We start from the raw sequence: 24,980 nt of genomic DNA, 5'->3' as shown, positions 1-24,980 counted from the left end.
CTTTGTCAAGATGTTGCATCTTTATCTTGGAGTGCTTCATCATATGTCCGGGATCAGACTCATGTTCATTTGGGATCATGTCCAAAAACTCTCCCAAAACATGAATCTTTTAGGTTTGCTTGACAACCCTCCCACTACGATGAGCCACTGTCTGTGTATCATTTATGATATGTGTTGCAGTTTCTTGTGATATTTCATCTTGTACAGTTGGTACTAGATTAGACATGTCCTTTATAATTTCTTTAAGAACAAATTTACTTATGGGCTTGTGGTTTATTACATAGTCCTTTTTAAAAATCGGTCATTGATTCTAACAATGACCTTCTGATTTTTAAGACTATAAACCTACTTTCGTTTCTTTAGGATAACTCACAAACAAGTGAACTCCTGCCCAACTTATCAGTGTCTCTCATGTGCTAAACCACCCAAATCCGAATATGCTTCAGACTAGGCTTACGCCCATTCTGCAATTCTATGGGAGTAGAGAGTTCTGACTTTAGAAGGTATTATGTTCACTTCTGTTTATAGTGTATATCCTTAAAACGAATTTGGTAATTAATTCATCATCAATCTACTTATTTCCATAAGAGTCCTATACCTTCTTTCTACTACACCATTCTGTTGGGGTGTACTAGGTGAAGTTAGTTGGGATTGAGTCCCGACTTCTGATAAGTGACTCCTAAATTGTCCCAAGAGGTACTTGCCACTACGATCTTACCATAGTGACTTGATACTTTTACTTTAACATTTCTCCGCATCAGCCTTGTACTCTTTGAACTAATCAAAGCACTTAATCTTGCGGCACATCAAGTAAATGTATTTGTATCTTGAATAGTTGTCTATAAAATAGATGAAATATTCGATACTAACTCTTGTCATAGGATCACACAAACCAGAATGAACCTATTCCAATGTATCTTTGGCTCCATACCCCTTATACTTAAAAGCTTCTCGGTTATTTTTCCTTCCAAGTAAGACTCGCAGGTTGGAAAGATTTCCACTACCAATGAACCCAAAAGTTCATCAGCTACCAATGAATCCTACTCAAGTTAATATAACCTAACCTTAAATGCCAAAGATATAATTGGTTCATTTCCAAAGGTTGCTTTCTCTTAAAGTTAGAAGATGTGTTACTAATTTCCATTTGTTGCATCGTGGGAGTTATTGGATTTATAAATTGCCAACCAACGTACCAGAACTGATAACTTCCCTTTTTTTCTTAATAACTACTTTGTTATTAAAAGAGGCAGAATATCAAGTTCTTTGAATAGTTTAGAAATTGAAAACTAGTTCTTTCTAAACTTGGTACGTAAAGACAATTACTTAAAATCCATATTTTATTCTTATCAAAGGATAAACATCTCCCACTGCAATAGCTGCCATTTTTATAGCAGTGCCCATGTGGACGGTGTTTTTATTTTCATTTAGTTGTCGGGTTTCCTGGAACCCTGCAATGAATTACGGACATGATTAATGACATCTGTATCTACTCTCCAGGTTCTGGTAGATAACACCACTAAACATGTTTCAACTAATGAATTAAATACACCTATATTGTTCTTAGTTCTAAGAAGACAGACTACTTTAATGTCCAAGTCCTATTTCCAATCATTACAATTGGGACTACTATGTCTTTTCTATAGTATAACAACTAGGGAATTGACAAACATTTTAAATCCTAAGAATCACAAAAATATTTGGTCAAGATCAATTCCTTAAATCCCCATGAATTTTGTATGCCACGATAGTGTGGACGTATACAAAATCAAAGAAGAGATTTTATCCATTAATTTTATTATCTCGTCAACTTTACTTTATGACGAATAAAATTAATAGTTGATCTTTCTTTGATCAAATATTTGGTCAAAACTTTTGAATTAAAAATAACATTGATTCCTCAAACAATATTATTTAAATTCACCAACACCTCAAACATCATGAATTTTGCATGTCACGATAGTGTGGACGTATACAAAATTAAACATTTGTAAGAGGAGGGGTTTACCCATTAATTATCTTGTCAATAAATCTTTATGACAAATAAAATTACCTCAAACACCATGAATTTTGTATGCCACGATAGTGTGGACGTATACAAAATCAAACATTTGTAAGATGAGTTTTTAATTTTATTATCTTGTCTACCTATTTATTTGACAAATTAATAGTTGGTTTTCTTCGGTCACACAAATAATAGCAGTGACTCCGATGGGGAGGATACTATTAGACGTGTCTAAGTGTATACCATTACTTGACACTAAGTCCATTAATAAGATTGTGCCCCTTCCGATGGGGAAGATCACACGCACTTAATTAACTTCCTATAGTCATCCAAAATGGAAGTTTAATCTAGTGATCCGCAAACAAGCTCATCCGATATGGAGGAAGGCACTCAGAGCCAACGCGCAAGCTTGTTGCATCACTTATAAACCAGTAATGGAGACCGTGGAATTTATTTAAAAATAAATCCCTCTCCCACTTAGTTATTTAAAGTGAGGAATTTTGACTATGCTAGCCTACTTAACATGCATACTAACAAGCACACACAGCACAACATAAAAAGCAATAAATAGAAAAACTAATTTTCAACTATTATGGCTTTTATCTATTGCTGTCCTCCGTGTGTCGCCAACCCTAGCTGCTGCCATCTTTGGCTACCGCCACCGGGTCTAGTTGTCGCATCCATCTTGCTCCTTGTTCCGCTGCACCTCTGATCCTTAAAAGGTTCCACGCCTTGCAAGATTCGATTCGCGACATAAATAGAATTTTACATTTTTTGATCCTATATTCCTTGAAAGAATGTACATGTATCTAGATCAAAAAATAAAATCCTATAAAACTAAATACAGCTCCTACTGTATTTTATAATACAATCATGCACACACAATATAATACCCTTGACATGTCCAAGGGTCCAATCACACACACAATATCTATAAGCCATAATAGTTGGATCCTGCATCCACAAAGTTACCACATCCTACTATTAACCTGCCTAAATTATGTATGACATGTGCATAATTAAACTAATACCAAATATATAGAGGCAAAACCCTAGCTCTGATACCAATTGTTTGTTGCTACTCGGAAAACCTAATGGTTCCACTGTACAAAAATTTTGTACAAAGGTCTGAACCTTTTCCTAGCTACCATGTGTTCTTTTAAATTAAACTCGGATCGCCTGCGGAACTTAACACGTTTGATCCTAAGTTTAATTTATTTGTTCTTTTAGGTTTAGACTTGGATCTCCTGCGGAACTTAACACGTTCGATCCAAATTACCTAGGTTATTAATTCCATTAAATATTAATTTCCAAAATTGGCTTCCAAGACTGCATGGCGAGACACATGGCCTTCTTGGATATAGGAACAACCACCACCGCCTAGACAAAGCCTTTTAAGGAAAGCTAATATTTAACTTCCTTAAATAACTTTAGGTGAACCAAAAGGAACAATCAAATCACAAGGAAAAGAAAAATAAAAGAACACAACATCGAAAACTAATTCGAAATACTAGAATCGCATGCCTCTTATATTTGGTATTTTTACATGGAGATAAAACTAACATGATGCGGAAAACTATATTAGTTATACCTTACTTAGTAGATAATGACCTCTTGATCTTCTACAATATTCCTCTTCTAATCCCGGACGTTGTGTGGGCAACGATCTTCCGAGACAAGAACCACCAAGGCACCTTCTTCTTCCTTCCTTCAAGTTTCGGGCAAGCATATCTTCTAAAGGATGAAGAACTTTTTTCACCAACCAAGCTCCAAGGGATGCAATCTTTCTCTCCTTCTTCCTCAAGCTAGATCCGGCCACCTCCTCCAAGCTCCAAGAGATAAAGGATTTCTGCCACACAAGAGGAAGAGAGAAAAGGAGAAGGGTCGGCCACACCAAGGAAGAAAAGAGGGAGAAAATATAATAAAGTCGTTCACCATGAAGGCACCTCTACCCCATCTTTTATAATCCTTGGTCTTGGCAAATAAGGAAATTTCAATAAAAACTTAATTCTTTTGCCATGAAAAGGAAAATTTATTTAATTAAAAATAATTTTCTCTTCTCCAATTTATTTGGCCGGCCACTCTTCTCCCCAAAACAAGGAAAGTTTTAATTAATTAAAACTTCCTAATTTGTCTCCAGAAATTTTTAAAAAATTTCTCCAATAATTTTTATCCCTTCATGATTGGTAAAAAGGAAATTTTTTAAATTAAAATCTTTCTTTTAAACATGTGGATAAAAAGAAAGTTATCTCTAAAAATTAAAATATCTTTTAATCCTCAAATAAGGAAAGATATCAAATCTTTTCTTAATCTCTTGTAGAAACTTATAAAAGAGAATATTTAATTTTTAAACTCTCTTTTAAATCATGAACATGGTTAAAATTGAAAGTTTTCTTCAAATTTAAAATCCACCTTTTAATCAACAAATAAGGAAAGATTTCAAATTTTAAACTCTCTTTTAAACATGTAGATGATTTACAAATAAGGAAAGTTTTAACCAAAAATTAAAACCATCCTTTTAATCTACAAATAAGGAAAGAGATTAATCTCTTCTCTTAATCTTCTGTAGAAAGTTATAAAAGGATATTTTTAATTTTTAAACTCTCTTTTAAAACCATGATATCCACATAAGAAATAATTTTAATAAAAATCCTTTTTAATATTTTAGTGGCCGACCACCTAAGCTTGGGACCCAAGCTTTGGTCGGCCACTAACTTGGCTCATCCACTTGGTCTTGGCCGGCCCTAGCTTGGGTTCCAAGCTAGCTTGGTCGGCCCCATTGGATGGGTAAGAAGGTGGGTATGTGGTGAGTATAAATCTCCATATACAAGAGGCTACGATAGGGACCGAGAGGAGGAATTGGTTTTGGTCTCCCGATGAAATTAAGCATCCCGTGTTCGCCCCGAACACACAACTTAATTTCATCAATAATAATTCATTCCACTAAAGAACTATTATTAAACTACCACACCAATCCCAAATTACATTTTGGGCTCCTTCTTATTATGAGTGTATTAGTCTCCCTGTGTTTAAGATAACAAATGTCCACTAATTAAGTAAGTTACTGACAACTCACTTAATTAATATCTAGTGGACTAAGTAAATACTCCAAGAGTAGTACCACTCAACTTCATCGTCATGTCGGACTAAGTCCACCTGCAGGGTTTAACATGACAATCCTTATGAGCTCCTCTTGGGGACATTCTTAACCTAGATTACTAGGACACAGTTTCCTTCTATAATCAACAACACACACTATAAGTGATATAATTTCCCAACTTATCGGACTTATTGATTTATCGAACTAAATCTCACCCATTGATAAATTAAAGAAATAAATATCAAATATATGTGTTTGTTATTATATTAGGATTAAGAGCACACACTTCCATAATAACTGAGGTCTTTGTTCCTTTATAAAGTCAGTATAAAAGAAACGACCTCTAATGATCCTACTCAATACACTCTAAGTGTACTAGTGTAATTATATAGTTAAGATAAACTAATACCTAATTACACTGCAACCTTCCAATGGTTTGTTCCTTTCCATCTTGGTCATGAGCTACTGTTTATAATTTATAAGGTACTGATAACATGATCCTCTATGTGTGACACCACACACCATATTATCTACAATATAAATTAATTGAACAACTACATTTATCATAAATGTAGACATTTGACCAATGTGATTCTTATTTCTAGATAAATGTTTATACCAAAAGCTAGGCTTTTAGTATACATCCTAACAATTAGTTGTTGAAATATGTTTAGTGGTGTTATCTACCAGTACCTGGTGTGTTGATACGGGAACCACTGATTATGTCTGCAATTCATTGCAGGGGTTCCAGGAAACCCGACAACTACATGAAGGAGAAATCACTGTTTACATGGACAATGCTACAAAAGTAGTAGCTGTTGCAGTGGAAGATGTTTATAGGGATAAAAATTGATTTTGAGAAATTGTCTTTACGTACTAAGTTTTAGAAAGAACTTGATTTCAGTTTCTAAACTATACAAGGATGGATATTCTTTCTATTTTGATAACAAAGGTGTTATCAAGAAAAATAGGGAAGTTATCTATTCTGGTACGTTGGCTGGCAATTTGTATACTCTAAATCCAATAACTCCCATGATGCAATAAATGGAAATTAATAACACATCTTCAAATTCTAATAAGAGAAAGCAACCTTTGGAAATGAACCAAACATATCTTTGGCATCTAAGGCTAGGTCATATTAACTTGAGTAGGATTCAAAGGTTAAAAACTGATGGACTTTTGGGTTTATTGGTAGTGGAAAACTTTCCAACTTGTGAGTCTTGCTTGAAAGGAAAAATGACCAAGAGACCTTTTAAGGCTAAGGGGTATAGAGCCAAAGATGTGTTGGAATTGGTTCATTCTGATTTGTGTGGACCTATGACTATCCAGGCAAGAGGTAGTTTCGAATATTTCGTGTCTTTTATAGACGACTATTCGAGATACGGGTATATTTACTTGATGCGCCTCAAGTCTAAGTGCTTTGATAAGTTCAAAGAGTACAAGGCTGATGTAGAGAAACATTATGGTAAAAGTATCAAGACACTATGGTGTGATCATAGTGGCATGTACCTCTTAGGAGAGTTTAGGAGTTACTTATCAGAAGTCAGGATTCAATCCCAATTGTCTGCACCTGGTACACCCAACAGAATGGTATGGCAGAACGAAGGTATAGGACTCTTATGGAAATGGTTAGATCGATGATGAGTTATTCAGAATTACCAAATTCATTTTGGGGATATACTCTAGAAACAACAATGAACATAGTACCTTCTAAAGTCAGAACCCTCTACTCCTATAGAATTGTAGAATGGGCGTAAGTCTAGTCTGAAGCATATTCGGATTTGGGGTAGTCCAGCACATATGCTGAAAAGAGACATTGATAAGTTGGACAGTAGTTCACTTGTTTGTGGGTTATCTTAGAGAAACGAAAGGAGGTTTATAGTCCTAAAAAACAGAAGGTCATTGTTAGCGCCAATGTCTGATTTTTAGAAGAGGACTATGTAATGAACCATAAGCCCATGAGAAAAATTGTTCTTAAGAAAATTAGAGAAGACATGTCTAAACTAGTACCAACTGTACAAGATGAGATACCACAAGAAACTGCAACACATGTCACAAATGATGCACAATTACAAGCAGTGCCACGTCATAGTGGGAGGGTTGTTCGACAACTTGGTAGATTCATGTTTTTGGGAGAGTCTTGGACTTGATCCCTGGTGAACATGAACCTGATTCCTGCACATATGATAAAGCACTCCAAGATAAAGATGCAGCATCTTGGCAAAGTGCAATGAACTCTGAAATAGAATCTATGTATTCTAATAAGGTCTGGGAGCTTTTAGAACCACCAAATGGTGTAAAAGCCATTGGGTGTAAATAAGTCTACAAAAGAAAAAGAGAGGTAGACGGGAAGGTGGAAACTTTCAAAGCAAGACTTGTTGCAAAAGGATATACTCAGAAAGAGGGAATCGATTATGAGGAAACTTTTTCGCCGGTAGCTATGCTTAAGTCTATCCGGATATTTTTATCTATTACTGCTCATATGGATTATGAAGTTTGGCAAATGGATGTCAAGATAGGTTTCCTTAATGGAAGTCTTGAAGAAAACATCCATATGAAGCAACCAGAGGGGTTTATTGCAAAAGGCAAAGAGCATCTTGTATGTAAGCTCAATCGGTCTATTTATGGACTGAAGCAAGCTTCAAGATCTTGAAATATTCGGTTTAATGAAGTAATCTAGTCTTATAGATTTATTCAGTGTCTGGATGAGTCTTGTGTATACAAGAAATGTGACAGAAATGAGGTGGTATTTCTTGTACTATACGTAGATGACATTTTGTTAGCTGACAACAATATAAAAGTATTGTCAGAAGTAAGGGTATGGTTGTCCAAGAAATTTGATATGAAGGACTTGGGAGAATGCAGACATATTATTGGGATCAAAGTAATAAGGGATCGCAAGAAAAGAATATTATGCTTATCCCAAGCTTCATATATCGATACTATCCTAGCTCGTTTTAGTATGCAAACCTCCAAGAAAGGTTTTCTACCTTTTCGGCATGGAGTACCCTTATCTAAAGAGATGCCTCCTAAGACATCAAAAGATATAGAGGAAATGAAGGCAGTTCCTTATGCTGTAGGAAGCCTAATATATGTGATGCTATGTACAAGACTGGATATCTATTTTACCGTGGGCATGATTAGCAGATATCAAAGTAACCCAAGACAAGGACATTGGACTACCATAAAGCATATATTAAAGTACCTGAGAAGGACTAGAGATTATATATTGGTTTACCAAGCAGATAACTTGCCCCCTATGGGTTAAACGGATTCAGATTTCCAATCAGATAGGAAAAATAGTAAGTCAACCTCAGGGTTTTGTGTTTACTTTAGGAAGTGGAGCCAAAACAATGGAGGAGTGTTAAGTAGAAATGCATTTTAGACTCCACCATGGAAGATGAGTATGTGGCAACCTCTGAGGCAGCCATAGAAGTTGTATGGCTCAGAAACTTCATGATGGACTTAGATGTGATTCCTGATTTTTCCGAAATTATTACAGTGTATTGTGATAATAAGTGGTGCAGTAGCAAACTTGAAAGAACCACGAGCCCATAAGGCAAGTAAACACATTGAGCGTAAGTATCACCTAATACGAGACATCGTATAAACGAGGAGAAGTTATTGTTGCCTAGATTGCATCAGATGATAACCTGGAAGATCCTTTCACTAAGGCCCTTAATGCAAGAGCTTTTGATGGGCATGTTGAGGGGTTGGGAAATAGATGTATGGTAGGGTATATGGCAGCATAGTCTTTTAGTATAAGTGGGAGATTGTTGGAATGTATACTAAAAGTCTAGCTTTTTGTATAGACATTTATTTAGAAATAAGAATCACATTGGTCAAATGTCTACATTTATGCTAAGTGTAGTTGTCCATTTAATTTATATTGTAGATAGCATATTGTGAGGAGATACACAGAAGATCATGTTATTAGATCCTTATAAATTATAAATAGTCACTACAAGAAAAAAGCTAATAGACAACGCTTTTAAAGCATTGTCTTTGTACCTGAAAAAGTATTGTTAAAGGCATTGTTGTTAAAAGTCTGCTCAACGACAACGCTTTTAAAGCATTGTCGTTTGTAGCAAAGACAATGCTTTTGCAACGCTTTAAAAGCATTGTGTATTTTTTATAAAAACATCATTATTGCAACGCTTTAAAAGCGTTGTTGTTTTTGGCAAAGACAACACATTTGTAACGCTTTAAAAGCGCTGTCTTTTTTAAAAAAAAAAATTAAAAAACCTATTTACAAAATCATTTTTTTTATATTTATAAAACTATTAATTTTCTTTTACCATATCCAGATTCGAATTTGACATATAAAATAGCATTAATTAGCTCAACTAATGATTTCAAACTCGTACCAAACAATAGAATTCAATTACAAAGTATTAGAATTTACAGGAGAATTCAACTATACACAAAGAATAAATATTTCTATTTCAAAGTAGTTAGTGACATTCAAATTTAAAATAAAAAAAATCACAAAATAGCTAGCCGGCCTCGAAGACAACGATCTGCATGCTTACTTCTACTAGATATATTGATCAAAATGGATTGACGGCTTGAGACTAGGACAAAACACCTACCACTGTGTATCTGTCACAGAAAAAATACGATCAGTATTATGCAATAGAAATTTTCGGTGGTAATAGTTGAAAATAAATGTCACAATTCACACCATACAATAACTTTTAAGAGAAAAAGAATTAAGCATAAAATAATGGAGAATAGAGCAAACGAAAAATACATATGCTACTTTGTTTCCGCCATGGAAATATAACAAAAAGAATAGCATAATTGGAGATGCTAGGGAAACCACTGTGAGACCTAAATACATAATTAGAGATGCAGTGCAAAAAGAACAGCATATATTTCATTTGAGTTCTTACACATGAACTAAAGTCAAAATCAGCATATGTTCTGATTTCTTTGGTTTGCAGAACTTGTAGCTTTATCAAGCACAATTTGACTTGAAATTTTCCAATAGCAAATGTAGTTTTTCGATGTACTAAACTATACATATAAAATATGACTTTGATTCTAGAGTGAAAAGAAAGGATGACCCTTCACTTATCGTCTAAAACTCAAACAGGTTGCTATATTTTTTGTTTCAATTGAGTCCTTAAACTTGCAATATATACTAAACAAGTCCATCCCATTGGTACACTTAAAACACAAGAAACAGGTTACTGACTGAGCATCTAATCACATCACGTCAACACCAGATTATCAACAGAATATAACAACTATGTAAATTCAACCATGAAGCATGGAAAGGAAAAGATGTGTATTTAGAGTTGCAATACATCTCACTATCATTGAAATAGTTCTCCATCCATTCATCTGAGGATGGATCCAAGACTTCATTACTGAAAAGAAATCTATCATCTATTACAAATTCTTTGATTAGAATAGCTGGAAATCCACATCTACTGCTAGAAAAATTCTTTCCAAGGTAAGAAAATTAAAACCTGAACACGTGAGATTCGACTGTAAATTTTGTGTGCATATTTTTGCTGATGTCGAGTCCTCCTGAACCTAAAGTAAAAAAATCAAACGCACCAAGTGGATGCTTTAGCCTAATTTGAATAAAGTATTAAGATGAATCTAATTTATCTATCTGAAGAAACAGTCTTGGAACAAACTACTTCAGAGGACAAATGCTCATTGACGGCTGTGGCACCATCATCATCAGAAAAAAAATTTAGAACACGACGCCTTTTCACTCTTGATGCCTCGTTTGCTTCCTCCACGCCCTTCTCGACCTCATCTGCTACCATTTATCTCACTTGAGATTTAGAAGGACTTGAAACAGTCATAAGAGAAGGCAAAGTTGACAAACACACCTCCAAAATCCAATTCGTCTAAGTCGAAATCACCAAATCCTCGAAGTGGAGTTTGATTTCCCATCGTATCATCCCATAGAGGTAAAGCTGTGAATTTGAGAAATAGGTACTAAAACATAAATTCCCTTGGAAAAAAAAGAAGAAGAATTAGTTGTAGAAAAAAAACCAAATTGGGAATATGTTGGCAGGCAACATTCTTCTTCTTGTTGCCATTGCCACATATCGCTCCTACAAATTCCACAGGACATTATTACGGAGTTTCAAAAATTATTTTAACTGAGCACTCAAAATCTCAAGTTCCGGCAGATCGTCAAACAACAAGCTGCTTCAGTCAAAAATGGTAATGCAAGATCTGACTAGGATAATTAGTATCTGTTCTATGTAGTTATTTATAGATTCATAATGTTGAGATACAGACTCAGTCACAGTTTTGTCACCCAAAACTAACTCTTGCAATGATGCAATGATAATCATCCAATGACAAATTATATATGCATGTCAACAATTTGCAAGGGAAAGTAGGAAACTCACTTGTTCGTAGTGTGGATTTTTGATCCAATCTAACCTAGAGCATGGAAAGTAAAAACACATCAAGTAAACATCTAGTGAAACAAAAACTAGAGCATGTAACAAAACCTAAACTAATTGCATTCAAATAAAGAACAAACATCATAGAAACATAAATCACTAAACTAACAAGCATTACATGGAATTAAACTAAAGAGATATTTCACCAAACACCTACTATGCATGAAACAAATAAAGCAAGATGAGTGCAATTCAAACATAGGGAATTAAGTTCAATACAAGCATTCAAACAAAACTCTGTCGGTGGCTGCACACTTCGACACGACGATGATGAACGACTCTTCACATGAAGAAACTCTCTCTAAATGAAGTTGGCAATATTTGGAAATGCACTGCAAAGGAAATTTATGATCACTACTGATTTTGAAGATTACCAAATATCTAATATCTTTTGTTAACAAAAGAAATAAGGTTGAAATTCAGAAATTCAGATTACCAAATAAAGATCAAATATTTACCCAAGGACATGTGAAAGCTACAACAAAGCATTCTTAACGGCAGGAGTTGGAGTTCAAAGAAATACTTGTGAGACATTCACAAACTCAAAGTTAATTCTATCAATTTGAAAGGATAAGTGAGAGAGAGAGAGAAAAAGGGTACACATATCACAACCGATAAGATACATATGAATAACATAGAGAAGAGAATGACATGAAGTTCAGAGTCCAGAGCCTCCACATAGTATGCTACTGGCAATATATAGTACCAAAAGCAAACAAAAATATCAGCAATGACAGGCGAGTAGCTCGGGAATAACAACAAAAACAAAACTTTGCCGCGCTGATCTATCTGAAAAACAATTCCGAGAGAAATTCAAATAGTCTAAAGATAAGGCAAAAAAAAAGAAGAGAGAAAATAAAATCTTTTTTAAAGGGAAACAAAATTTTGGGGCACTGGTAGTGAGCGAGAACATCGAAGGAAGTTTGGGGAAAGGTACAGGAGTCGAATACGGTATCAATTAAGACCTCAGCGACATGATCCGAAGTGAGAGCATACGAAATATGAAATCCACGAGGGATCTTCACTTACACTTCCGACTTCTGCGACGACAGCCATGAGATCCAGTTAATACCGGCATCAGCGACGTCTCTCTCCAAGGCGGCTGCCTCATTGGTCGGGGTGGAAGAAAGAGGCCGGGAGAAGGAGGGGCTTCGTCGCCGATGGAGCAGGAACGGGAAGCGCACAGTGGAAGTAAAAGATACGGCGGTGGACACACCTCGTTGTCGTCCTCTTCCTCCCAATTCTCTTCAGAGAGGGGTTTGCTGGAGAGGAGTTGGAAGGAGAGGCGTGAGAGGAGGAGTTGGATGTAGAAGACGTGAGATGATGAGTTGGGAGAAGGGTTCGAGAGGTATTCTTGTAAGATACCGTAAAATCAAATAATAAATATTATTGGACGAAAATTCTTATTGGATTTTTCTGAAATTTTTAGAAATTTTTCTGGGATTAAACGGGGTTCGTATGACCTATTTTGAGGGGATAGATTCGGGATACAATGGAGGCTTGTTTTGGAATATCCATTTAAGTGGGAGTTAATTGAGGAATTAACTTAGAGGTTAACCTAAGTATTTAAATCCTTAATTTCCGATTTCCTCTTCTCACTTTCTCCTAATTTTTCTTTCCCCGATCTCCTCTCCCAAGCCTCTCGCGCAACCTCTTCTTCCCCGACGCCAACGTCGCAAGGGAGATGATCGTGCCGGCGCCGGTTGACCCTCCATTAGCAGGTAGATGGAGCTCGATCGCCGGAAGGAAAGGGCCAACGCTTGCCCTCACGCGTGGTGCCCTAGATCCTGTTTCTGCCACCTGATTTCCTTGTCGTCGTCGCCCTTCTTGTGCCGCCGATCACCACGAGTTCACTGCTGGCGACGGTCTTCTCCAGTGTGTCTCGGCCGAGCCTCCCTCTTCCTTCTCTCAAGGTGTGGAGCCTCTCCTTCTTCTTGCCGATCTTGTCACCGTGCCCTAGATTGCTGACACCGAGTCTTTCTCGCCGAGCCTCCCGACCACACCACTCCACACGATGTAGCCGGATCACGCGCGCGAGCTCTCTTCGTCCCGAGACTCACCAGCGACTCAACTCCTTCCCTTCCAACCAATCGCCGCCGTCCCTTTCCTGTACCTGATCGCCGACCTCTCTGCTTCTAATCACCAACCTAGCTTCAAGATTGATGTTGGGTTTGATCCTTGGTCTGTTGTGAAGTGTCCGGCCAAGCTGCATTGATCCGGCAATGTGACCGAAAGGTGAGGGTTGAGGAGTTTGATCTCGTGATCAGTTATGGAAACGTTGATTTTGATTTAGGGTGTGTTGAGGTTGCAGATGGTTTGCTGTGGCGGTTCTTGTGGGGTGGAGGGTTGCTGCTAGGGTCCGGTGAGGCCATCAACTCCGGCAGTAATCTTCTCCAGCAGTAAAACACCAGTTGGGGCATCTGGATTGAGCTAAGGTTTTGTTGAGGTGAGTTTAATGTTGTGAATTAGGGGTTCAACAAATCCTTTGCTATATGATTGGATTTATGGATTGATTCTTGGATGAATTAGTGTAGTGCTTCTTTGATAGTTGACGGCATAGAACTTCTTGGGTTGTAAGATTCAGAATTTTGCTGTCATACCTCAAGGTGAGTGTTTTCTGGTGATGTATCTCTAGATCCTTCTATTATTATTCTGTTCTATCAGTGTTGTTAATGGATATTAGATCATGTTTAGTTTAGAGCACATGGGAGCATGTAGAGGGATTCGTTGTAGTTGGATGCTCTTGTGTTGGATTAATTGATGACTGGTAGGTTATGTATTGGATTAGATTAAGCATTCTACATGGATTGTTGATGATAGATTGTTGATGATGGTATTGGGTTAACATAGATTGTTGATGATAGATTGTTGTAATCTGTGTAGATTAGTTGAAATGGATGAATTGTGTGAAGTTGATTCATGGTTAAGGAATTAGAATTCAACTTTGATATATTGATTTGGATTGAATCTTGGATTGATTTGTGGATTTTAAAAAGGATTTGTAATGAGTGTGGATTAGTGTTGGAGCTTGTGATTGATTGTAGTTTGATGATTTGGTTGATAGGTTGATGTGGACTTATGATGGAGATTTGATTTATATGATAAGTGGTTATGAATTGAGATTATTATGTGGTGGATTGGTAATTTAGATGTGGATATGTGAGTTGGATTCAAGATGTGATGATTGATGCGTTTTGGATTGGTTGATAAATTGTGGATTATGTTTGGATCTAGAAGGAGTTGGATTAGCGATTGTTTGGAGGATCACTCATAGATCAGATTTAGTTGGAGTGATCCTAATTGGGTTAGGACTTTTATTTAGCTATTTGATCATATGAATTTGGCAAAATGAGATATATGTATTGATTTATGCAGGACTTTGATATGAGACGTTCATCACGATGTGGTGGGTCTGTTGATACGAGATATCTTAAGGCGGGTATTTCTTCCTTTACCTCTATGTAGATTTTCTTGTACTTAGTGCATGGTTGTTATCCGATGGATTAGACTGCTTTACCTTATATCATATCTGTTTGTTGACTTCCTGCTAGAGACTTATGCTTGATCTTTGAGGTGTTCCATTTAATTCATATACCGTCTCAACTCTTGATATCTACTCAATGGTGATTACACGTGTAGAGTATGTCTTGTAGGGATTGTCGGGTGGCTAGTATTATCATGCTGATTGGGTATATGATGTGGACTGTACATAGGTGGGTATGTGTAGAGGAGTCATCTGGTTGACCGTGCATTTACATGTGGTGTGTATATCCGTATTTGTTATGTGCTTTTGGAGGAGTGTGTTGATTGCACGTCTGCGGTTTATACACGTGTCCGATGTGTTTTTATTGGAGGATACATGTTGATTGTATATGTGGGGTTGTCCATGTATGTCTGATATGTTCATTGGGGATTATTGGTTGGTTATACATGTGTAGTTGTATACATATGTTTGGTGGGATATGTGGAGGTATCATGACGATTATACTCATGTTGGAGGTATTTATGAGGTTTGGGGTTGTTGCATGGATGATGATTATATATATATATCATGTTCATCATTCATTGCATCTGATGACCATTGTCTCCCTTGTGGTGAGAGAGTCATCAGTTGGTTTGGTTTAGCACCGCCCACTCGGCCACTCATGGGTAGTGGTAGTTGGAGCAGTTGCTGCTAGTCCTGTCGTGCCACCCGGTCACGAGGTTTAGTGAGATCCGGTGTTGTGAGCAGTCAGGGACCCTGATGCTATGTAGTTAGATAGCTACTAGCGGACTGTCCGCCTCGACCACTATATAGTGGGCTGGAGGGTAGTACAGTCGTCACAGACCCAAGCCTCTCGGCCATACAGGGGTCGTGGTGTCTGGAGAGGTGGCGGGGGTGACCATGGAGCATGCATACGCAGTTATTATTCCTGCATTTGATGCGCGGTGCATCTGCATTTGCATACATGCCTAGTAGATACTAGTTGCATGTGATTGTCGTTGTTGCACTTGATTGAGATATGGTTGTTGCATTTGGTTGCCATGCTGCATACATGTCATTTATTTTACATGTATATGCAGTCGTACTTATATTGCACAGGTGTCACGGGTATATCTGTTGCAGATCCAGTGAGTTTACCGATCTTTGTACCTTGCGTCGATTTCAGATTGGGTATGTATTTACCATTATGTCAGCAGCGGTTTGTGCAGTTTGTAGGTTAGTTATGATTATGTCTGGTTATTACGTCAGGTAGGTTCAGATGCATTGATTATGATAGTATGATCATGTTCTTTATTCCCTACGGAGACTGTATACTTGTGATATCCATGTTTTATGTATAGACCATGCACTATCTTTTCTATTACCCGCTGAGTTACCTATACTCACCACCGCATGTATATATTTATGTTTTCAGGTAGATGGTTGGAGTGTCGCTCGGAGTATCCTGTCTGCCGGGTCCTACGTCACATCCGAAGATCGTGATTGTTTTCTTTTGTATATTCTTTTCTTATTTTTGGCATTGTATTTGTGTATAGCCGTGTGGCTATCTTATGGTTTTGGTGTTGTATTTGTTGTATAAGCCTAGCCGGCTAGCAGTGTGTTGATTGTGTTGTATTGGGCTTTCCTTTGTTTTCCGCTGTGTTTTAGTACAGCCGTGTGGGCTGTTTTATATATAACTGCGTGGTTGTGATTGTTTCATTCCAGCCGAGTGGGTTGTTATTATAACTGCGTGGCTGTGTATATAAATATTCCAGCCGCATGTGGCTGATGTATTTTGCTTGTAGTGATGCTTTAGATTGTCACCGGTACAGGGGAGGTTCTGCCGGATTTTTGTCTGACAGGAACTCCTTTGGGGGCGTGACAATTTAGTGGTATCAGAGCGGGTACGATACCTGTCTTGCTATGTATTCTGGTTTTTCGAGATTTATCTGATACCAATTTAGTGGTATCAGAGCGGGTACGATGCCTGCTTTGTTTTGTTTTGGATTTTCGAGATTTATCTGATACCAATTTTTGGTATCAGAGTAGGTACGATGCCTATTATTCGTGTTTTGGATTTCGTGATTCGATTTTCTTGATGTGACTTTTCGGGTTTTTGGACCAGGCAGCAGCAGGACATCTCCAGGCCATAGGAGGTATGTTTGTATATTGTTATCATGCATTTCTGTTGGTGTATGTATTGTTGCTCATATAGTTATGACATGTGTTAGTGCTTTTGTTAGTACTTGCCTATTTGTTTGTACCATACATTTCATGTGTAGGGTCAATCACTGATCACGGTTGACCTACTGGAGATCAAGGATTTACAGTCTCAGGGGATTTCCTCATATCATACTACCAGTTGGTTGAGAGTTAGAGTCTCATACTAGTCTTGGTTACTATTAGCTAGATGGTGGATGATATCTGTATACCCATGTTGACTCAGTTAGTAGAGTACCGGTTTACTCCTGTTGATGATTGATTTACTTGGTTGACTTGAGTAGTTATGGTTTGACTGATTTACCCTTGTTGACTTGGGTAGTGGTGTATCGATTTACCTTAGTTAGTTTCATCAGTGGATGATTAATTTACTCTTATTGGATCGGTTAGGAGATGATCGATTTATTTTGTTGGTCCGATCAGTAGGGGACTGACTTACTCTATTTTTAGAGATTCCTATCTGTGGGATGTTTCATACTCGGTTAGATATTTTGACTTGTACCGGGGTAGAAAGGACTGAATTGGCCGTATACCAATATCGGCTTAGTCAGTCTGTAGAGGATTGTCATATCCGATTCCATGGGGACTTTGACTATGGACTGTCTGTACCTGGTAGGATGACTTAGAAGGTACATTCAGATAGGATACCGCACGGTGTGGAAAAGTGTAAAGCTACCTGCTTAACACTTATGAGATACATCCATTACTAGGGTGTATGAGTTGAGGAGTACCTTTGGATATATGATTTGTACTGGCGTAGGAGAGTTGAAGTTAGCTACTTAACCTTTACGTGACCCGGTACCACGTGAAGGAAGAAGCAGGGAATGCTTTTTGGAAATCAGGTCACCACTTAGTGATTTCCTTGAGGTGTTTGGAGAGAGAGTAGTTCTCTACTTCTTTCGTCAGCACGATGGATTTTAAGGTGATGACTAGTAAACTCATCTAACGTTGCTCCATGGGAGATCCTGACTCATAGAGCTGTCGGATGTAGTTAGATATCCTTGATGTACCTAGTGATTTACGACCTGTGATGATACAGAGGTAGGGGTATTAGTTGAGTAATACCTAGGAGTTCTGATCATAACTAGGTATAATTTCATATGATGATCTTTGAGGGGTAGAACGTCGATTGACAGATATTTTGATCAGTTATTTAGTTGTAGTGTTCCTCTATCTTTGTGTTCATTGCTCGATAGCGGAGGTTGCTGAGCCTCAGGGTGGAGCAATCATAGTATGATGGGGTACAAGACAATGGTTAGACGACTCAGCTAACATTGGCTATATCAGGTGGCTCAAGACCTTAACCATGTGACCATTTTACTAGATCTTGTAGTCTATATCTCATATTAGAGGGTTTGACCTTTTATCGATATTTGTCGAGGGATAGGATGATTATGAGAGTGTGGAGATATCTTCTGGATGGGTAGACTTTTAGTCAGGAGATTGTGTGACCCTTTAACTTTGGATTGATATTCTTTTACTATAGATATTTGATTATCAGAAAGGATGAGATGATGAGATTTGGCAGACTTTATGGATACATTTAGTTTGTTGGCAGTAGGTGTTGAGGGTTGGATGCTTTCATTTTTCTCTATCATTGTTTAGGAGACTATCTGGTATGATTGATTGATGTTGAGGATGATTTTGATTGATGGTTATTGGGATCAGGTGTGGTGATATGTTATCTTTCGATGATCTATTAGTGGATATTTGATTCGATGATCTATTGTCTAGTATTTGATGCTGATAGAGACATGAGGAGTAGCACTTGTGTGATATTTATGGATTTGATGATTTATAGTTAGTGATTAGATCACAGAATTATTGGGGATCTTATGGTTGAGAAAGTCTGTGGTATTGATAGTATGAGTCCTTGGTGTTATCATTTAGGCATACCGTGCCCTAGATGTTTTCATGGACTCAATGTACTTGGTATTCCTAGGGTGATTAGATCATTTTTCATTGTCTCCATTGACGATGTTGTGATCTATTTTCGATCCGAGGTGGATCACGTACACTAGCTTCGCATAATTCTAGAGATGTTTCGACGGGAACATCTATATGTGAAGTTCAGTGGTGCGTATTTTGATTATCTTGTGTGGGATTTTTGGGACACATTGTCTCTGGTAGAGGGATATCAGTGGATCATAGATAGAAGTTGTTACCAGTTGGGAGTAGTCGTAGTCTATACAGGAGACTCGTAGTTTCTTTGGTTTAGTTGGATATTACCGGAGATTGATTGAGAATTTCTCTAGCATTGGTATGTTGTTGACTGGATTGTTTAAGATGAGTATGGAATTTTCCTAGATAGATGCTTACGAGATCAGTTTCAGGAGTTGAATCGAGAAGCTGATAGCTACACTTGTCTTAGTAGTACTTTCTAGTGTAGACGGATTTGTACTCTACACAGAGGTATCATACCTAGGTTTGGTGCAGTTCTGACATAGCATGAGCAGAGTAGTCTCGTGCTAGTAGTTAGAATCTCGTATAATGAGAATTAGATTCTTTATCTCTATAGGGGATTATGTGTTTCCAGTATCACTTCTTATCCGGGAGAAGTTTCTGCAGGAAACAACTCATTCTAGATTTGTGGTATATGTTGTATAGAGATCTGGAGTGTTCTTATTGGTGGATTTCATGAAGAAAGACATCGCGGATTTTGTAGCCTGATGTCTAGTGTGTCAGCCTGTGGAGGCTGAATATCAGAGACTAGCAGGATGGTCTTTGTTGATTCAGGTACTAGAGTGGAATTGAGAGCATGTTTGACGGACTTTGTTGTGGGATTATCCAGGACTTGGAGAGGATATTTTGGTTTGGGTAATCATTGTTGGGTGGCGACTTTGCTCCCTAGCCATCGATTTGTAGGACGGGTTCTTTTGGATTGAGTAGCAGGATTATACTCTAGAGAGATTACATGATCTCATGGTATATCTCTGAGTGTTATATTAGATGGAGATCCATAATTTTTCATCTTGATTTTGACTGTGGTTATAGCAGACTTTGGATTACGAGCTTCGCTTGAGTATAGATTTTTCACCCTCAGACTGATGGATAGTTTGAGCACTTTATACAGATGTTGGAGGATCTGATGATAGTGGATTTTTAGATTTCAGAGTTAGTTGATTTATCCACAGTTGGTTAAGGTACAGTGTGGAAGTAGCAGATACAGGGTGTGCTCATAGCCACAGAGTCATTGCTATTCATTTGGAGGTGGATTATTATGGTTGGAGATTTATTCATGTTATCTGGATGGAGTGGTATATGAGTATGTTGTTTGGTGGTTACCCTTGGATGAGGATCCCTGAGTAGACCAGTAAATTTGGGGACCAAATTTTTATTAGTGGGGGAGAATGTAAGATACCGTAAAATCAAATAATAAATATTATTGGACGAAAATTCTTATTGGATTTTTCTGAAATTTTTAGAAATTTTTCTGGGATTAAACGGGGTCCGTATGACCTATTTTGAGGGGATAGATTCGGGATACAATGGAGGCTTGTTTTGGAATATCCATTTAAGTGGGAGTTAATTGAGGAATTAACTTAGAGGTTAACCTAAGTATTTAAATCCTTAATTTCCGATTTCCTCTTCTCACTTTCTCCTAATTTTTCTTTCCCCGATCTCCTCTCCCAAGCCTCTCGCGCAACCTCTTCTTCCCCGACGCCAACGTCGCAAGGGAGATGATCGTGCCGGCGCCGGTTGACCCTCCATTAGCAGGTAGATGGAGCTCGATCGCCGGAAGGAAAGGGCCAACGCTTGCCCTCACGCGTGGTGCCCTAGATCCTGTTTCTGCCACCTGATTTCCTTGTCGTCGTCGCCCTTCTTGCGCCGCCGATCACCACGAGTTCACTGCTGGCGACGGTCTTCTCCAGTGTGTCTCGGCCGAGCCTCCCTCTTCCTTCTCTCAAGGTGTGGAGCCTCTCCTTCTTCTTGCCGATCTTGTCACCGTGCCCTAGATTGCTGACACCGAGTCTTTCTCGCCGAGCCTCCCGACCACACCACTCCACACGATGTAGCCGGATCACGCGCGCGAGCTCTCTTCGTCCCGAGACTCACCAGCGACTCAACTCCTTCCCTTCCAACCAACCGCCGCCGTCCCTTTCCTGTACCTGATCGCCGACCTCTCTGCTTCTAATCACCAACCTAGCTTCAAGATTGATGTTGGGTTTGATCCTTGGTCTGTTGTGAAGTGTCCGGCCAAGCTGCATTGATCCGGCAATGTGACCGAAAGGTGAGGGTTGAGGAGTTTGATCTCGTGATCAGTTATGGAAACGTTGATTTTGATTTAGGGTGTGTTGAGGTTGCAGATGGTTTGCTGTGGCGGTTCTTGTGGGGTGGAGGGTTGCTGCTAGGGTCCGGTGAGGCCATCAACTCCGGCAGTAATCTTCTCCAGCAGTAAAACACCAGTTGGGGCATCTGGATTGAGCTAAGGTTTTGTTGAGGTGAGTTTAATGTTGTGAATTAGGGGTTCAACAAATCCTTTGCTATATGATTGGATTTATGGATTGATTCTTGGATGAATTAGTGTAGTGCTTCTTTGATAGTTGACGGCATAGAACTTCTTGGGTTGTAAGATTCAGAATTTTGCTGTCATACCTCAAGGTGAGTGTTTTCTGGTGATGTATCTCTAGATCCTTCTATTATTATTCTGTTCTATCAGTGTTGTTAATGGATATTAGATCATGTTTAGTTTAGAGCACATGGGAGCATGTAGAGGGATTCGTTGTAGTTGGATGCTCTTGTGTTGGATTAATTGATGACTGGTAGGTTATGTATTGGATTAGATTAAGCATTCTACATGGATTGTTGATGATAGATTGTTGATGATGGTATTGGGTTAACATAGATTGTTGATGATAGATTGTTGTAATCTGTGTAGATTAGTTGAAATGGATGAATTGTGTGAAGTTGATTCATGGTTAAGGAATTAGAATTCAACTTTGATATATTGATTTGGATTGAATCTTGGATTGATTTGTGGATTTTAAAAAGGATTTGTAATGAGTGTGGATTAGTGTTGGAGCTTGTGATTGATTGTAGTTTGATGATTTGGTTGATAGGTTGATGTGGACTTATGATGGAGATTTGATTTATATGATAAGTGGTTATGAATTGAGATTATTATGTGGTGGATTGGTAATTTAGAGGTGGATATGTGAGTTGGATTCAAGATGTGATGATTGATGCGTTTTGGATTGGTTGATAAATTGTGGATTATGTTTGGATCTAGAAGGAGTTGGATTAGCAATTGTTTGGAGGATCACTCATAGATCAGATTTAGTTGGAGTGATCCTAATTGGGTTAGGACTTTTATTTAGCTATTTGATCATATGAATTTGGCAAAATGAGATATATGTATTGATTTATGCAGGACTTTGATATGAGACGTTCATCACGATGTGGTGGGTCTGTTGATACGAGATATCTTAAGGCGGGTATTTCTTCCTTTACCTCTATGTAGATTTTCTTGTACTTAGTGCATGGTTGTTATCCGATGGATTAGACTGCTTTACCTTATATCATATCTGTTTGTTGACTTCCTGCTAGAGACTTATGCTTGATCTTTGAGGTGTTCCATTTAATTCATATACCGTCTCAACTCTTGATATCTACTCAATGGTGATTACACGTGTAGAGTATGTCTTGTAGGGATTGTCGGGTGGCTAGTATTATCATGCTGATTGGGTATATGATGTGGACTGTACATAGGTGGGTATGTGCAGAGGAGTCATCTGGTTGACAGTGCATTTACATGTGGTGTGTATATCCGTATTTGTTATGTACTTTTGGAGGAGTGTGTTGATTGCACGTCTGCGGTTTATACACGTGTCCGATGTGTTTTTATTGGAGGATACATGTTGATTGTATATGTGGGGTTGTCCATGTATGTCTGATATGTTCATTGGGGATTATTGGTTGGTTATACATGTGTAGTTGTATACATATGTTTGGTGGGATATGTGGAGGTATCATGACGATTATACTCATGTTGGAGGTATTTATGAGGTTTGGGGTTGTTGCATGGATGATGATTATATATATATATATCATGTTCATCATTCATTGCATCTGATGACCATTGTCTCCCTTGTGGTGAGAGAGTCATCAGTTGGTTTGGTAATAGCACCGCACACTCGGCCACTCATGGGTAGTGGTAGCTGGAGCAGTTGCTGCTAGTCCTGTCGTGCCTCCCGGTCACGAGGTTTTGTGAGATCCGGCGTTGTGAGCAGTCAGGGACCCTGATGCTATGTAGTTAGATAGCTACTAGCGGACTGTCCGCCTCGACCACTATATAGTGGGCTGGAGGGTAGTACAGTCGTCACAGACCCAAGCCTCTCGGCCATACAGGGGTCGTGGTGTCTGGAGAGGTGGCGGGGGTGACCATGGAGCATGCATACGCAGTTATTATTCTTGCATTTGATGCGCGGTGCATCTGCATTTGCATACATGCCTAGTAGATACTAGTTGCATGTGATTGTCGTTGTTGCACTTGATTGAGATATGGTTGTTGCATTTGGTTGCCATGCTGCATACATGTCATTTATTTTACATGTATATGCAGTCGTACTTATATTGCACAGGTGTCACGGGTATATCTGTTGCAGATCCAGTGAGTTTACCGATCTTTGTACCTTGCGTCGATTTCAGATTGGGTATGTATTTACCATTATGTCAGCAGCGGTTTGTGCAGTTTGTAGGTTAGTTATGATTATGTCTGGTTATTACGTCAGGTAGGTTCAGATGCATTGATTATGATAGTATGATCATGTTCTTTATTCCCTACTGAGACTGTATACTTGTGATCTCCATGTTTTATGTATAGACCATGCACTATCTTTTCTATTACCCGCTGAGTTACCTATACTCACCACCGCATGTATATATTTATGTTTTCAGGTAGATGGTTGGAGTGTCGCTCGGAGTATCCTGTCTGCCGGGTCCTACGTCACATCCGAAGATCGTGATTGTTTTCTTTTGTATATTCTTTTCTTATTTTTGGCATTGTATTTGTGTATAGCCATGTGGCTATCTTATGGTTTTGGTGTTGTATTTGTTGTATAAGCCTAGCCGGCTAGCAGTGTGTTGATTGTGTTGTATTGGGCTTTCCGTTTTCGTTTTTCCGCTGTGTTGGTTTTTAGTACAGCCGTGTGGGCTGTTTTATATATAACTGCGTGGTTGTGATTATTTCATTCCAGCCTTGTGGGCTGTTATTATAACTGTGTGGTTGTGTATATAAATATTCCAGCCGCATGTGGCTGATGTATTTTGCTTGTAGTGATGCTTCAGATTGTCACCGGTACAGGGGAGGTTCTGCCGGATTTTTGTCTGACAGGAACTCCTTTGGGGGCGTGACAATTCTAGCGGAGGATAGGTGGGCGAGTGAAACCTAGGGGTTTTTCTACTCCTTGCTTGATCTATCCTTGCTTGATCTAACGGTTCATATTATTCTAGATTTAGATGAGAACTTGACAATAGATAATACTTTTTATAAATCGTTGTACACTAAAAAAAAGACTAATAGACAACGCTTTTAACGAAGCGTTGTCTTTAACCCATAAAAATCACTAATAGACAACGGTTTTTAGAAAAGCGTTGTCTATTAATAAGAAAATAATGAAATAGACAATGCTTTTGACTAAAAGCGTTGTTAAAAAAAATATATATAACGTTTTTAAAAAAAACGTTGTCGTTTAAGTGTTGTAGAATCCCAATTTTCTTGTAGTGAGTAGCTCACAACCAAGATGGAATGGGGCA

General features: G+C 38.2%; 1 protein-coding gene and 2 long non-coding RNA genes across 8 annotated transcripts; 2 read left to right on the top strand and 1 right to left on the bottom strand.

The window, feature by feature from the left end:
* Positions 1-9,439: 9,439 nt before the first annotated feature.
* On the bottom strand, positions 9,440-11,277 carry LOC121993913. 4 transcript variants are annotated; one of them, XR_006115481.1, is made up of 5 exons: positions 11,121-11,277; positions 10,955-11,041; positions 10,580-10,878; positions 10,415-10,496; positions 9,440-9,704 (listed from the first exon to the last, which is right to left on the bottom strand). XR_006115481.1 is itself a non-coding variant. In XM_042548164.1 (3 exons), exons 1-3 carry the CDS (start codon positions 11,200-11,202, stop codon positions 10,721-10,723), a joined length of 327 nt encoding a protein of 108 aa, XP_042404098.1. In that variant the 5' UTR covers positions 11,203-11,275; the 3' UTR covers positions 10,689-10,720. The 4 variants fall into 4 exon arrangements, 1 of the variants encoding a protein (XP_042404098.1); XR_006115483.1 differs by having other exon boundaries at positions 10,415-10,477; XR_006115482.1 differs by lacking the exon at positions 10,415-10,496 and having other exon boundaries at positions 11,121-11,276.
* A 1,865-nt stretch (positions 11,278-13,142) lies between these two features.
* On the top strand, positions 13,143-14,932 carry LOC121993912. Of its 2 annotated transcripts, none has more exons than XR_006115479.1 (4): positions 13,143-13,777; positions 13,854-13,988; positions 14,077-14,148; positions 14,918-14,932. It is a non-coding gene; the product is annotated as an uncharacterized LOC121993912 (long non-coding RNA). The 2 variants fall into 2 exon arrangements; XR_006115478.1 differs by having other exon boundaries at positions 14,072-14,148; positions 14,918-14,929.
* Positions 14,933-20,821: 5,889 nt separating this feature from the next.
* On the top strand, positions 20,822-22,202 carry LOC121993911. 2 transcript variants are annotated; one of them, XR_006115477.1, is made up of 3 exons: positions 20,822-21,456; positions 21,533-21,667; positions 21,756-22,202. It is a non-coding gene; the product is annotated as an uncharacterized LOC121993911 (long non-coding RNA). The 2 variants fall into 2 exon arrangements; XR_006115476.1 differs by having other exon boundaries at positions 21,751-22,202.
* The last annotated feature ends 2,778 nt before the right edge of the window (positions 22,203-24,980 follow it).

Source organism: Zingiber officinale, chromosome 6A (genome assembly GCF_018446385.1).
Source record: "Zingiber officinale cultivar Zhangliang chromosome 6A, Zo_v1.1, whole genome shotgun sequence".
Lineage (NCBI taxonomy): Eukaryota > Viridiplantae > Streptophyta > Magnoliopsida > Zingiberales > Zingiberaceae > Zingiber > Zingiber officinale.
This window is presented reverse-complemented; position numbering and strand designations above follow the sequence as displayed.

What these genes read in the sequence shown, in the direction of transcription:
- LOC121993913 (XM_042548164.1), bottom strand. Translation starts at nt 11,202, where the DNA reads ATGTCCTGTGGAATTTGTAGGAGCGATATGTGGCAATGGCAACAAGAA. An exon ending in GCCAACATATTCCCAATTTG is followed by an intron (nt 11,042 to 11,120) that starts GTTTTTTTTCTA and finishes TCAAATTCACAG; the next exon opens with CTTTACCTCTATGGGATGAT. An exon ending in AGACGAATTGGATTTTGGAG is followed by an intron (nt 10,879 to 10,954) that starts GTGTGTTTGTCA and finishes AAATGGTAGCAG; the next exon opens with ATGAGGTCGAGAAGGGCGTG.